This window comes from Passer domesticus, chromosome 4 (assembly GCF_036417665.1).
Source record: "Passer domesticus isolate bPasDom1 chromosome 4, bPasDom1.hap1, whole genome shotgun sequence".
NCBI lineage: Eukaryota > Metazoa > Chordata > Aves > Passeriformes > Passeridae > Passer > Passer domesticus.
In genome coordinates, this window is record NC_087477.1 from 83,208,421 (window position 1) to 83,224,294 (window position 15,874).

At 52.7% G+C, this 15,874-nt stretch overlaps 1 protein-coding gene across 5 annotated transcripts in view; it reads right to left on the reverse strand.

Moving 5' to 3' along the window:
- The window catches only part of EXOC6B (exocyst complex component 6B), a 296,665-nt gene that overhangs the window by 160,768 nt on the left and 120,023 nt on the right, over positions 1 to 15,874 (reverse strand). For all 5 annotated transcript variants that reach the window (XM_064419169.1, XM_064419174.1, XM_064419173.1 and 2 more), the window contains one exon: positions 2,386 to 2,562. In XM_064419169.1, the coding sequence (XP_064275239.1) occupies positions 2,386 to 2,562 (177 nt within the window). The remainder of the gene's footprint in view (positions 1 to 2,385; positions 2,563 to 15,874) is intronic.

The window sequence follows — 15,874 nt, forward strand, 5'->3', positions numbered from 1 at the left end:
AGCTGTTCCAGGGCAGGTCAGGCTGGAGAGCAGGAAAGGCTGAAATCCAGAGGTGCTGGCACTGCCCAGGCTGCCCAGGGAATGGGCACGGCCCCGAGGCTGCCAGAGCTCCAGGAGTGTTGGGACACTGCTCCAGGGATGGCCAGGGTGGGATTTTGGGGTGTCTGAGCAGGGACAGGGCTGGATGGATGATCCCTGTGGGTCCCTTTCCATTAAGGAGATTCCCTGATTCTATGAGGAAGGAACACGGGGAACGCAAAGCTGATCAGGAACAAACTGCTCGCTTTTCTCTCCCACATGGGATCTCCTCCATGGGGGCTCCTCCATGGGAATTCCTCCATGGAATCTCCTCCATAGCATCTCCTCCATGGGATCTCCTCCATAGCATCTCCTCCATGGGCTCTCCTCCATGGGATTTCCTCCATGGGATCTCCTCCATGGGATTTCCTCCATGGGATCTCCTCCATAGCATCTCCTCCATGGGCTCTCCTCCATGGGATTTCCTCCATGGGATCTCCTCCATGGGGCTCCTCCACAGAATCTCCTCCATGGGATTTCCTCCATGGGATCTCCTCCTTGGGATCTCCCCCATGGCATCTTTTCCATGAGAGCTACTCCATGGGAACTTCTCCATGGCATCTCCTCCATGGGAACTCCTCCATGGAATCTCCTCCATGGGATTTCTTCCATGGGATCTCCTCCATGGGATCTCCCTCATTGCATCTCCTCCATGCCATCTCCTCCTTGGGATCTCCCCCATGGCATCTCCTCCATGGCATCTCCTCCAGGACACCTGGCCAGGTGCACCCGAGGGTCCCATGGCTGCTGCCCCTCCCCCAGTGCTCTCCATCACCACGGACAGCGGCCACTGCCCACCCTGGGACTGGGATGGGGACCGGGATGGGGACAGCCCCTCCTGCCATCCCCCACTGCAGGGTCACCTCCTGCGAGGCCACCAAAGTGCCACCACAGCCAGGGATGGGATTCACCTGCCTGAGATAGGCCAGAACCATGGAATCATGGAAGGGTTTGGGTGGGAAGGGACCTTAAATCCCATTTGGATCCAACTCCAGGGACACTTCCCACTGTCCCAGGTGGATCCCAGCCCCAGTGTCCAACCTGGCCTTGGGCACTGCCAGGGATCCAGGGATTCTCTGGGAATTCCAGCCCAGCCCCTGCCCACCCTCCCAGCCAGCAATTCCTTGCCCAGATCCCAGCCCAATCTCCCCTTGGCCAGTGGCAGCCATTCCCTGGGTCCTGTCCCTCTGTCCCTTGTCCCCAGTCCCTCTGCAGCTCTCCTGGAGCCCCTGCAGGCCCTGCCAGGGGCTCTGAGCTCTGCCTGGAGCCTTCCCTTCTCCAGGGAACATTCCCAGCTCTCCAGGCTGGCTCCAGCCCTGGAGCAGCTCCAGGGCCTCATTCCATGCTGATGTAGGAATGTGGAGCCCACCCAGAGGTTCCCAGAGCAGGGCCCAGGAGAGCTCAGGGCTGACCCCACAATTCCATCCCCGTGGAGGAAGGTGTGACCTCACTCTGCTCTGGATGCACAGCAGCCGTGGAAAGGAGGGAATGGATTTGCAGGGGGAAAATAGAAAGCCCAGAATGACTTGAACAATCCCCACTTCAAATTTCCAGCTTGTCCTTGGTCCCCTCCCTGGCTGCTCTGGGGCTGTCACGGTCAGGGGGACAAACACCCCCAGCCCAGCGACTGGCTGTAGCTGAAAACATCATTTTCCTGACAAAAGAGGTTTTAACAAACAATAAAAAAGCATCCAGAGGGGCAGACAGAACTTCCCAAAAGGTCCAGGACACGGCTGCATCCCAAGGAATGATGGACACATCCAAAGGCTCAACCCCCCCAGGTCCTGCACTGCAGGTCTGGATCTCCGAGCTGCCTTTCCTGAGCCACTGGGATCTATTCCATGGGAAACATCCCAAATCCCAGGTGAACCAGCACTGGGAGGAAGGAGAAACCAACATCATCCCCAGGTTATGTGTTTCCCAAAACCCTCTGTCAGGTCCCAGAAAACTGCAGCAGGAAGGGAAGAAGGAAGCACATAAAGGAATTCAAATTTCCACCTGCCATCCAAAGACACAACCCTTATCCAAAGACAAACCAGGACAAAGGAAAAGGCAAAAATTGGGTTATGGAGCAATGTTTCCATGAGGGATGGATGTTCTCCAGCAGCACCAAGCTGCTGGAACAGACTGGGGTGGGCAGTTCCCAATCCTTGGCCCAGTAACGGGGATAAAACCACAAAATAACCAATTTTTGAGACACATCCTACGTTCTCCAGCCTCTTCTGCACCTTCAGGACTCCCCAAGGAGCAAGGAGCAAACCTCTTGAGACACCAGAGACACCCCACACTGCCCGGTTTGGTGTTTACCTCTTCCTCCTCATCCTCATCCTCCACATCCAGGATCCCCGAATCCTGCTCTGACATGGGGCTGGTGTTCTTCACCTCCAGCTCGGAGCTGGCACTGAACTCCTTCTTGGATTTCTTCCCCCCACTAATCCTGGGCTGCTGGGACACGATGTTGTCCAGGTTCCTCTGCTGCTGTGCCTAGGAGAAAACACAGATTTCACCTGGGATTTAGTTTGGTTTTGAGGCACAGGCGCAGCCAGCCCTGGAAGGGGACAAAGGAGGCCGGAGGCGCCACGCGCTCGGCGGAATTCCGACACGTCGCCTTTTCCCCAACCCAGATATTCCCAGATCCATTTGCAAAGCAGGCCAGGGATTATGCAACAATCCAAACACGCTCCTGACTCTTTCCAAATCCCAAGGCCCCGGCCCCCGTGCTGCCACATTGATCCGTTTACGGCCCAGCTGCAGCAATATTCGCCCGCGGGCCATGTGGTGACTGTCACAGGCCGCGCTCAGGGACCTCCTGAACCGCTGGATTTGTTCCTCTCTTCCAGCCGTGGCGGCACAAAACATTCCACATCTGGACCCCAGAGGTTCCTGAAAGCATTTTTGTGGGAGCCCAGGAGGGTTTAATTGCACATTGTTGATGTGCGGAACGAGCTGTAAAAGGTGCTCAAGGAAAACGTGCTGGAAGCAGCGGGACGGAGGGCTGGGAACACGCGGAGTTATTCCAGGGATTTTGGGGTTGTCTGGCGGCTGAGGTCACACTGTGCCCTCCTGCAGAAATTCCATTGTTTTTCCTTTGATATGGAGCACGGCAATCACAGGAAAAGTGGTTCAGCCCCACTTGTTAAGGAGCTGATCAAGTTCAAACCGAAGGGCAAGGAATGGGAACAGCACGAACACACAAGGGGTCTCCAGGGCCAAATCCCAGCCAAAACCAGGGAAAAAAGGCCAATCCCATGGATGTGGCAGTGCTGGACACGTGGGTTCGTGTGCTGGTGTAACTGGAAAATAAACACTCAGAAAACCTGGAATTTATACGGATTTAGACACAGATTTAGAGGATTCCTCCCCGTATTATGCTGTGGATTTTTTATGTATCAGGAGAAAGATGTGTGGGAATCATGGACAGGATATTCAGGATCCTCTCATTCCATGGGCAAGGACACTTTCCACAAGCCCAGATAGCTCCTGGACATTCTGGAATTCCAGGATTCTCTGAGGTGGCAAAATGGGCCCATCCCCTTCCCTGTGGGAATGTGGCAGCCTGGATTTAGAAGGGAGCAGGAAAACCATCAAACCTGCTGGAGATCCAGCTGTCAGCGACACCAAGGGAGAACTAAAACATTATTAATTACTATTAAAAGTCACTAATTATTAATTACTTTTGCTACCTGAACTACAGAGAGCACAAAGCTTTATCCATGTGCAAACCTCCCAAATTATTTCCTTTTCAACACTTGGAAGTTTTAACATCCCCCCAAAAATAATTCGGGAGCAGCTTTGATTTCTGCCAGCCTCAAAATCCCTTTGGAATCTCCCCTTGGGAAGCAAAACCCCACCAGGGACCGAGCACTGGAGTAATTCCTACATCTGAGGAATACTGAAATCCAAGCACGGCACGAAGACCCCGTTCCTTGGAAAATCCAGGCATGGACATCCCATTCCTTGGAAATCCACCTCAAAGTGCTCCTCACCCCGAGCACAGACAGTCAGCCCTGAATTATTGAACGAGCTGGGCAATCCATAACAAAATTCCGTGTACAAAGCTGCCCCTGGAGGCGGCTGCAGCGGGAACAGGAGCGAATCCTTGGATCGGGATGTGAATCCTTGTGGGATGTGTTATCCCACAGCACAACCTTGACCTCTAGTGGCTGGAAAGCAGGAGAAGCCCTGGAGTTTATTTACTCCGAGTGCTCCTCCCAGCTGAGCCAGGGGACTCCCAGCCCCATCCCTTTAAAGAAATCTCTTCAGGGATGAATCCCAACAATGGGAATTTTTGCAACAAAGCCCCAGAGGGAAAGGTCTGGGTGGACACTGCCCAGGACAAAGTCTTGCTCCCGACGTCAGGACGCGAAGCCGTTGGGGAAAGGGGCATTTTTGGCACCGGGATTTTCGGACTTCAGAGGCAGCACTCTATAGAAAGGCCTTGCAACATCCCATAAAGGGAATTAGGACTTCAAAAAGGGGCGGGAGCGCTTGGTCCTTCAGAAGAGAACACAACAAAGGGTCGGGGCTCGGGCCCGCCCAGCGCTGCCATGAGTTTCCCAACCCAGGCCTAATGAAGCTATAACCCTGAATCCACTGGAAATTCCCCCAAAAGCAAGCCCAGTGCACTCATTAAACCCTCCAGTTTATGTAATCCTTCTCCTTCTGGAGAGGGGAGAATCAAAGAGTGGGAAAAGGCGCAGTTTTGGAGGAAGGCCTGAGCTGGACACGGATCGTTAAGCAGGGCGGAGCGGGCCCGGAGCGCACAGGCGGTCATGGGAGAGGGAAATCTGGGATAACGAGCTGGAGGATGCTGCTGCCAGCCCTGCACTCCTCTGCCCCAGCCCTCGGTGTGAAACACCTGGGATTTCATGCTGGACATGGAACTGGTGTCACCAAGGATCCATGGAAGTGCTCTCTGAGGATCACCAACCTTGGTCCCACCTCTGTTTTCCAACAGGGATTATTCTTCCCTGTTTTGGGAGCACAGCAGGACCAGGTGTCAACATTGGTAAGATCCAAACCAAATACTGATAAGACCTCATAAATTCCAGTTATTTAGAAATCAAGGAAATCTGTCCCTCCGGCATCGCTCCAGGACAAGGAGCCAGACATGGAATTTACCTCCAAAAGCTTTGATTTTGCACTTTTAATGCAAATAAACTGATTCATCAAGACAAGAGTTTTGACCTGGACTGAAGTCCAAGCACCAGCTGAGAAAATCACAGAATCCAGGAACAGTTTGGGTTAGAAGTGACCATAAATGCCATCCCATTCTACCCCCAGAGACACCTTCCCCTATCCCAGGGTACTCCAAGCCCCAGTGTCCAACCCGGCCTTGGACACTTCCAGGGATCCAGGGGCAGCCACAGCTGCTCTGGGCACCTGTGCCAGGGCCTGCCCACTCTCTGAATGAAAAAAGAAGGAAAAATTTGTATGTCCCACCTCCCAGATATCCTAAAAACCAGCCAGATGACGCTCCCAAAGGCACAAAAGGCTTCCAGCCCACCAGGAGCAATTGGAACCTTGAGGAATCTTCACCTTTCAGGATTTTTGGGGGGGAGTTTTAATTGGACAGGATTTTCCAGGGATTTGTGCCTGAACAGCCTCACATTCACTCACTGGAGGTTTGTTTGTCCCTTTCTGGGAAGACCAGAGCCAAATCCCGACCTGCGATGGGCACATTCCCACTGCAGCAGGGATGGGAGTGCCCCAAAATGAAGGATTGATCCTGGAGCCAGGCCCTGCACGCCCCAGGAGGAACGGGAATGGCTTTTCCATCTCCACCAGGGCATTCCCAACCCCCCGCTCCCGGCAGGAAACGATCTGGACTGAGGTGACCTAGAAGTGAGAAATATCGAATTCTCTTCAGCTTGGTGAAGTCAGCCAGGTTTGGGTTTCAGCGTGAGGGAAAGGCAGGGCTGGGGGGAGGCCCAGAGCGAGCGGCTCTGGAGAAATTTGGGATTATCCTACGGAACTCCCCAGCTCATTCCCAGCACCTCCCCGGTCCGGGCTGCAGCAGAACAACCCTTCCATGGATTTTCTGTGGTACAGGAAGGATCAAACCCGACCTGCAGAGGAGCACTGGGGGTTTGGGGGTCCTGTTCCCCACAAAGGGAAGAGGCCCCCCATCAAAGGCCGGGTCACACCCGCGGTGCCCTCGGAAAACCCACGGAACCGGGGCTGGAGGAGGCCCAAAGCCCCCAAATCCGATCCAAAATCCCCCCACCTTTTGGTGTGGTTTCCACAAAAGTGAGGCCAGTTCGGGGTTATCCTGTGGAATTGCCTCTGTTATCCAGGACCATCAATCCTGGCTCACTCTGCTCCATGGGAGCATAAAAAAAAGGCAGGAGAGCCAAGGCCTGGTCACAGCTGATGCTGCTTTTAGGACTCAAACACAAAGTGTTGGGATCGTGGAGGAGAAGTTCCCTCCAAGCACAGCACCCACAGCAGCCTGGGAGACCAGGAGCATCCCCATCACTCCATCAGGGCACAATTCCCAGCTCCTGATGGGAATCCTCTATCCAGACTGGCTGGTGGGACAAGCAAAGGCACCTTTCCCCCTCCAGGGCCAGGCCCAGGGCAGTGAGCCACGTTTGTGGACTGAGGCTGTCATCAGGCAGTCCAGAAGACTTTTAGGAGACCTGGGACAGTGGGAGGTGTCCCTGCCCATGGCAGGGGTGGAACGGGATGGGATTTAAGGTCCCTTCCCACCCAAACCATCCTGGGATTATTTGATGAAGTAACTCCTGCCTCCTGCACCTCCCTTCACCCACGGATTGACCCTGCAGGATGCAGCTTTGGGGGTTTCTCTTCAAACCCTAAATACAAATTCCCAGAGAGGTGTGGACTCCTCATCCCTGCAAGTGTCCAAGGTCAGGCTTGGAGCAACCTGGGATAATGAAAGATGTCCCTGCCATGGCAGGAATGGGATTCGATGATTTTTAAGGTCCCTTCCAACCCAAACCATCCTGGGATTCAAAGCCCTCAACAGGAAGGACTTCCCTCAGCATTCCAGGATCCATCCCAAAAAACTCCCACGAGCTTGCAAACAGCAACTCCACCTTCCCACCCCTCACAACCAAACGGATCCAACCCAACCCAACCAAGCTGGAGCTGAGTTTTTTGTAGTTGAATTTTTCAGAATTGGGTTTTTCAAAGCAACTCAGCTCCTCCAGATCGAGTGACCCCAGCAACAAACCTGCACCCCAATGCCATGGAGGCATTCCCAACTCCATGGAATCACTCCCAGCTCCATGAAGTCATTCCCAATGCCATGGAGGCATTCCCAGCGCCATGCAATCATTCCCAGTGCCATGGAATTACTCCCACTGCCATGAGATCATTCCCACTTCCATGGAGGCATTCCCAGTGCCATGGGAACATTCCCAACACTATGGGATCATTCCCAATGCCATGGGTTCATTCCCAACTCCATGGAGTCATTCCCAATGCCATGGAGGCATTCCCATTGCCATGGGACCATTCCAAACAATATGTGATCATCCCCAACTCCATGGAGTCATTCCCAGTGCCACGGGATCTTTCTCAATGCCATGGACTGGGATCAGTTCCAGTGCCATGAAGTCAATCCCAGCTCTATGGAGTCATTCCCAATGCCACAGGATCATTCCCAACACCATGGGATCATTCCCAATGCCATGGAGTCATTCCCAGTTCCAGGGGATCATTCCAAATGCCATAGGGTCATTCCCAAAGACACGGGATCATTCCCAATTCCATGGAGTCATTCTCAATGCCAAAGGATCATTCCCAACACCATGGAGTCATTCCCAGTGCCACAGGATCATTCTCAATGACATGGGATCATTCCCAAAGACACAGGATCATTCCCAGAGCAGGCCAGGGACTCCTCCAGAGGCACCCTAAGGAAAAGCTGTTCCACCACCTCCAGGAGGAAGGAGCTCCTTTAGAACTCAAATATTGTTATTTTTGTAACTTTGCCTTGTTTTCCGCACCCCTTCGCAAACACTCGAGTCTCACCTCCCCTCACCTCCACCCACCAATATTTACTTTTGAGAGAACCTAATTAGGTTTTTCCTGATGAGACACGAGATAAGGCCCGGGGAGAAGGGGCTGGTGATTTAAAGGGAGCGATGATTTAAAGGCTGGCTTGGGTAGTTTTGATTAGTTCCTGCTGCGATGGTTTTACAGACCCCTCTAATGGGCTGAGACACCGAATTTTCAAATATCATTTCCCAATATCCCTAGGAATGGGATACATATTCCTTAAGCAATCTTCAAGAAAAAAAAGAAGGGTGAATTAAAAAAAAAGCAGCAAAGCCGACTGGCTACAGGGGTAGGAAAAAAAAAGAACGTTAATAAAAAATGACAGTAGGGCTGGAGCCCTGCCAGAGAGCCATTCCAAAGTTATAAAATCCCCCTGGGATCAGATAAAAGCAGGGATTATTATTGCAAGGTGTAAACTCAACACACGGCCGCAGCTCCTGCTTTGAGTTTGCCGCTGTCGGGACGAGGAGGGGCTCGGCCTCTCCCGTTCCCGGTGCTAACTTGTTATCAGAGCAGACAATTTGTTGGAGGTTTGGCTGACAAAGTTCTCCCTGGGCTCAGGAAACGAGGCCCAACAATGGGAGGGTTTTTTTGAACTCCATTCCAGGTCATTAAGTAAAAGGAGTTTGGAAATGCAGCACTGGATGGGTTTGTTCTCCCCAGTGCACAGACTCGGCCTCAAAGCCCCCCACTCCTCATTCCCTAAAAAGTCTCTTCCACCTCAGCCCATCCAGAGCTGGAATCCACCCTGGGTCTGATATTCCTAAACATCAATTTTCCTCAAATACAACTTTTTGGCATCGAGTGTGTGATGAGGAAAATACAATTCCCCCTTTTCTTTGCTCTCACCCCATGATTTACCCTCATCCCCTGCTCCTTTTCCCAACCTGGATTTAATCCAGGCCTAATTCCACGGATTTTACAGTTCCATATTCCCTGGTCAGAACAAGGGCACTGCTGTGGCACCAGGACCCCACCAGATTCCCAACTATTCCTGTTTGTGCTGCCCTGGATCCCTAGAAGTGCCCAGGGCCAAACTGGACACTGGGGCTTGGAGCACCCTGGGACAGGAGAAGGTGTTGGGGTTGGAATTAGAAGGGATTTGAAGTCCTTTCCCACACAACCCATTCCAGGATTCTGGAGCCCCTCTGCTCTGGCAGAGCTGGGAATGTTCCCTGGAGAAGGGAAGGCTCCAGGCAGAGCTCAGAGCCCCTGGCAGGGCCTGCAGGGGCTCCAGGAGAGCTGCAGAGGGACTGGGGACAAGGGACAGGGACAGGACACAGGGAATGGCTGCCACTGGCCAAGGGCAGATTGGGCTGGGATCTTGGCAAGGAATTGCTGGCTGGGAGGGTGGGCAGGGGCTGGGCTGGAATTCCCAGAGAATCCCTGGATCCCTGGCAGTGCCCAAGGCCAGGCTGGACACTGGGGCTGGATCCACCTGGGACAGTGGCAGGGGTCCCTGCCATGGATGGGATTAAACCCATGGGATGAGCTCAGCCATATTTACCTCCCTGGAGTTCATTCAGTAACTGGGTTAATTCACTTTTTCACACAAAACCCATTAAACCTCAGCTGTTTTGGTGATCCCAGCACTGGGAGAAGGGAAGGATCCAGACTCTCCCTTCCAAGGAGAAATTTATCACACAAGGATTGATAAAAAGCCTTGGGCAACCACAGCCTCCGGGTCAGCTGCGCAAAAAAAAGCCACTTTTTAAGAAGCCCTTCATGGCCCAAGTGTTGATTTACACTTCTGTGGGATCCAGATCTGCGGGCAGCTTCAAAGGCAGCTCAGTGCTGCGATTACAGAGTTTATTTATCACATTTACACGCAGCGGAGGAGCCGAGAATGAGCTCAGGGCACCGAAGGCAGCGGCAGGAGGAGGAGGAGGAGGAGGAGGATGGGTGTTCCGCAGGGAATTTCAAACACATGAAACTCCTCGGCCTCACAACTCCACAGCTCAGGGCCCTGCTCCAGCAGCCCAAGCTCTTGGGCACCAAAATGGTTTACAATTTATCTCAAGTGAGATGGAACCGAGACTCTTTGATTCGCTTCTACCAAGCATTTAAAATTCCTTTTCCAGCCAGGAGCACCCCTGGATGAAATCCCCCAGCCTGGGAGCTGCTGCTGTGACCCCGGGCTGGTTCAACTCTGCCCAAGGAGGCACAACCATGACTTAAAGCTCCACTGGAAACTCCCACACGTCCCTTTCACCTCTCCTCACTCTTAATTGGGACCCAACCAAAGCCCTGAGTAAGAGAGGGAGCAGCAGAGGAATCACAACCAAAACTGGTCACAGGTGAGAGGGTCTGGAATGACTCAGGAGCACCCAAGCGTGCAGGGCGTGGCTTTGGGAGCTCTTTCAGGGAATTGGGATTGTTTTCCAAGCCAGGCTTTGTTCCAACATGCTCCCTGACAAGCAAGGCATGGCACAGGGAACAGGGTTTGGGGTTGGGTTTTTTTCCCCCAGTGAAACTGTTAAAAAGGAGAAATCCATGCAAAAGGCTTTGTTTCCTCAGGAAAGAAAAACAGAGGAAAAAGGAACTAAGCTGGAGAGGAGAGTGAGGAGCTAAAGGGACAAACTCAGGCTTTGACTTAAGGACATTCAACCAGAGAATTGCAGAATTACAAAACTGGGGATTCATGGAATCACAGAGTGGTTTGGGTTGGAAAAGCTCATCCCATTCCAGCCCTTCCATGGGCAGGGACACCTTCCACTATCCCAGGGTGCTCCAAGCCTCTCCCTGCCCTTCCTTGGGCTCCCCAGTGCAGCTCTGGGGCTTGGAGCGAGCCTGGAGCACCAGGAAAGCTCCTCCTCAACCCAAAGACATGCAGTGAAATTCCAGCCCCCAGCACAGGATTAATCCCAGCTCCAGGAGCTCCTCAAACCCCTGGGACTCTCCAGGTGCTGTCCCCACCTCTGTCCTTGCCCAGGGAAGGTGGGACCCTCACCCCTCTGGAAATTCAGGATAAAAGCAGCCATGGATTAGATCTCACTGAAGGGGGAAGGTGTTGGGCTGGACTTTCCAGGGTTTGATCCAGGGGGAATTCTGGAAAAGCCATCTGAGTGTGCTCAGCTTGGAGCTGCCCCTGCCTGAGCTCTGACACCACACAGGGCCCTCACTGCAGCCACGAGTTCCAGCAGCCTGAATCCAACATTTCCCAATGGTTTTCCTCCCGTTTTCCCTTCCCACCAGCTGGGAAGCTGCTGCTTTCCTGAGGAACAGCCTGCCTGCTATCCCTGTTTTCCGTGGCAGGAATTGCAGCAGGAGCTGCTCCCTCAGCCATGGAGCAGACAGGAATTATCCCTCATGGATGTTCCCCTTCTCCTTGACCTCACAAAGCTCCCCAGGGAGGTACCCCGGCCTGGGCTGGGATGGAATCCTTGGATCCCAGTGCCCGTGGGAGTTCCCCAAGTGCTGCTCCACACCCCCTCCCTGGACTCTGGCACGTGGAGATAAGGTTCCTTTCAAGATTCTGCTTTTGTTCCCATTTATCAGCCTGGGCTGGGGTTTTGAAGGATTCTGAGGGGCTGGCCATGGTCACAGCACCTCCCTGGGATGGTCCCGATTCTCCTGGAACAACAGGACTCAGGAAATCCCAGGAAAAGCCCAGTGTGGGCGGTCCTGGACAAAACGGGATTTTGGCTTTTCCACAGGACAGCCTTTAAATGAGATCTGGGAAGAGCTGCAGAGATCCTTTGGATCTAACCCAGATCCCAGACCTGCAGCCAGAATATCCTCAGTCATTCCCAGAGAAATCTGGGATAACAGGATCCCAACAAGATATGTTCCATGCTGGGATCTGGGAACATGTTCAATAACAGAGATGGGATCTGGAATGTTCATTGAGTCTGGGAAGAACCTGTCCAGCTAAGGATGTCCTGACATCCCCAGGATCCTGTTTTCCATGGCAGAGGAATGTTCTTCCAGGGATTGGCCATGGCTGCTGCCCCACAATGCCATGTGCTTCAGAGCTATGGACCAAAGTGAAATCCTAATGGAACGCTTTGGGTGGGAGGGGAACCTTAAAAACCACCTTGTTCCACCTCCCACTGTCCCAGGTGGATCCAAGCCCCAGTGTTCAACCTGGCCTGGGGCGCTGCCAGGGATCCAGGGGCAGCCACAGCTGCTCTGGGAATTCCAGCCCAGCCCCTGCCCACCCTCCCAGACAGCAATTCCTTGCCAAGATCCCAGCCCAATCTGCCCTTGGCCAGTGGCAGCCATTCCCTGTGTCCTGTCCCTCTGTCCCTTGTCCCCAGTCCCTCTGCAGCTCTCCTGGAGCCCCTGCAGGCCCTGCCAGGGGCTCTGAGCTCTGCCTGGAGCCTTCCCTTCTCCAGGGAACATTCCCAGCTCCCAGGCTGGCTCCAGAGCAGAGGGGCTCCAGCCCTGCAGCAGCTCCGGGGCCTCCTCTGGGCTCTCTGCAGCAGCTCCACGTCCTCCTGCTGCTGGCCCCAGGGCTGGGGCAGCTCTGCAGCTGGGCTCTCACCTCAGGGCCACAGGGACACCATTCCCACCTTGCCTTTGGGATCAGCCCGGGCTGAGCAGGGGTTTCTGCCCTGGGCCATTCCAGCCTCACCCACAATATCCCAAATCCCTCTCCCAGGGCTGCTCCCAGTCCCTTCCTTCTCCTCCCAGCCAGGATTTGTGCTGGGATTGCCCAGTCCAGCCCCGCTGAAGTTGCTGAGGTTCTGTCCCAGCTCTCTGGGAGTGACCCCCAGCCCGTCCCTCGTCCCTGTGTCCATCTGTCCCTCCCTGTCTGTCCAGCCTGCAGACAGGGGTGCTGCGTGGGACAGAGCCAAATGCTGCGCACAGCCCCAGTGGATCCTGCCAGTCCTTTTTCCCTTTTCCATCAAAACTTCAGGAGGAATCTGGGCAAGGATCACAGTGAAAGGCTGAACCCTAAAACCCAAAGAACCCCAAAACCCAAAGAACCCCAAAACCCAAAGAACCCCAAAACCCAAAGGACCCCCCAGGCATCCTGCACATCCCAGGAGCAGCAGCACCTCCACCTTCAGGAGATGTAAAAAACACTATTTAAAAAAAAAATGGATAAATCCTTATTGGAACAAAGCCCTTTTCATTCTGTTTGGGAATAACCCCTCTGGTTTTTTTGATGAGAAACCCACAAAGCAGCTGCCAACGGGGCTGAGCCACAAAGAGCGGCTCAGCTGGGGGAGAACAAAATGGCTTTTTCAGGAATAATCATCTTCCCCAGGATCCCTGAGCTTCAGGGAGCAGCAGAAGAAAGCAGAACATTATTTGGTTAGTGCTGGTTTTAATTAATCACAGAATTAGCCTGGCCCTGCCTCCCCCAGCACGGTGACTGTAAGGAATATTTAATCCCAATATGAAAAGTTTCAACTTTACAGAAGAGCTTCAATTTCATTTTCCTGACTTCACTTCACAAAGATCCCTCTGATAATGTGAAATATTCTGTTGATAAATACATTTTTTTCCTAAGCACTGGGGCGTGAGGGTTGGGGATTTAGAGAAGAGATTACAGCAGAGAAAAATGAAATTATACATTCAGCACTCAGCACTGCTCTCCAAAACCAACTCTCCCAACTGAAACCACTTTTTGTGGTCTTTTTTAACATAAAAATGAACTTAGTCAACACATTACATAATTCTCCTCTCCCACAGTATGTTCCCAGGATTTTTCTCCCTGCATCCATCACTAATATTTCACTCACACCACAATTTTTAGGACTGAGCCTAAAAAGATTTTAAGTCCGCAGCAATAAATCAAAACCCGATCTCATCTCACTGCTGTAAATTCACTTCATGGTCACCCCTGAAAGCACCACAAGTTATTGCAGAATTCAAATTATGCTTTAAAAAAAAAAAATCTCTCCATGTTCGGAGTGCTCCAACCTTAGGAATCCACCACCAGGAATATCGAGCACCTCCCAAATCCGTTATTCCCTGGACGTGATCTGCCCTCTAAAGGCGTCTGGGGAAACTACAAAGAGCTTTTTTAGCCTTAAAAAAAGCCCTGCAAGGGTTTGATTTTCCTTTTCTTTCCCTCTGTCTCAGCCACACAGGAGGGTCCAGGCTCAGCTTAACCAGGCTCGGCCTGAGCTCAGCCCAGCCAGGACCATCCTCAGCCCAAGGAAAACTCCAAGGGACAGAGCCTGGATCTCCCTCTATGGACACTGAGGGAAGAGCATCATGTACAAAGAGGATTTAATCCAGGCCTAATTCCATGGATCTCACAATTCAGTATTCCCTGGGTGGAACAAGGCACTGCTGTGGCAGCAGGACCCCAACAATTCCTGTGTGTGCTGCCCTGGATCCACAATGGATCCCAAACAATTCCCATTTGTGCTGCCCTGGATCCCCAACAATTCCCATTTGTGCTGCCCTGGATCCCCAACAATTCCCATTTGTTCTGCCCTGGATCCCCAACTCCTGTTTGTGCTGCCCTGGATCCCCAATGGATCCCAAACAATTCCCATTTGCGCTGCCCTGGGAGTGTCCAAGGAAAGGCTGGATGGGGCTTGGAGCACCCTGGGATAGGGGAAGGTGTTGGGGTTGGAATGGGATGGGCTTTCAGGTCCCTTCCAACACAAACTGTTCCCCTGGAGAAGAGAAAATTCCAAGGAATCCTCAGAGTACCTGAATGGGCTCCAGGTTCTCTGGAGAGGGACTGGGGACAAGGGACAGAGGGACAGGACACAGGGAATGGCTGCCACTGGCCAAGGGGAGATTGGGCTGGGATCTGGGCAAGGAATTGCTGGCTGGGAGGGTGGGCAGGGGCTGGGCTGGAATTCCCAGAGCAGCTGGGGCTGCCCCTGGATCCCTGGCAATGCCCAGGCCAGGCTGGATCCACCTGGGATTAGTGGGAAGGGGTGTCCCTGGATGGGATTGAAGGTCCCTTCCCACCCAAACCATTTCACGAACATCCCAACCAGCAATAACTCAGGATTTAGGTAGATCCCAGAATCCCACAATCAATAAGGTTGGAGAAGTCCTCCAGGACCCTCCAGTCCCTCCTGTGGCCAAAATCCTTCATCCCAACACGCCAGGGAGGCTCCCAGCAGGAACAGCCTGGCCTTATTCTGTGGATGCAACAAAATCCTGCCTCAAAAATAACTTTAAAATATTAAAAAGAATAAAATCCAAATGATCCCAACCCCAGTGCCAAGGACAGGGTTCACAGGATGCAAATTCCAAGAAGAATCAGCAGAGCAACCCCAGCCCTTCCCTGGCCACCAGTCTGGATCCTTCCCACCCCTCCTTGCCCCAGGTTTGAAACTCCCAGACTTCCAAATTACAACCCCAGCTTTTAAGAGCCCAAAATAAACAGCAGCTTGTACCAGGAAAAAAAAAATAAAAAAGGGCAATTAGAAAGTCAGAATTCCTCCAAGTTCTCGTTAGTAAAAGTTTTATATCCCTCCAACATGTGGCACTCCAGGAGAAAACCTGGCAGAGGGAAAAATGCCCTGGTCCACCTCTCCTGAACACAGCCACGTTTCAGCCTTGGCCAAGGTGGTTCCTATTAGGGGCTTTTTCCATTTGAAATTTACTGGTTAATTTTATGGAAACAAATCAAGGGAGCTGTGTATTATAAATCTATTAAGGATAAAAAACGTAACTCTGCAAATAAAAAAAAACCCGGAAAAATCTCACACCTCCCCTCCAGCCCTTTCCAATTTTCATTTATGGGCCTTTTAAAAAGGGAAAAGTGGAGCTGGGAGGTCTTCCCAGAGTCCCCACGAGTGCCACACGTGTGGCATCCCTGGCCAGCCCTCGGGAATGAGCAGCT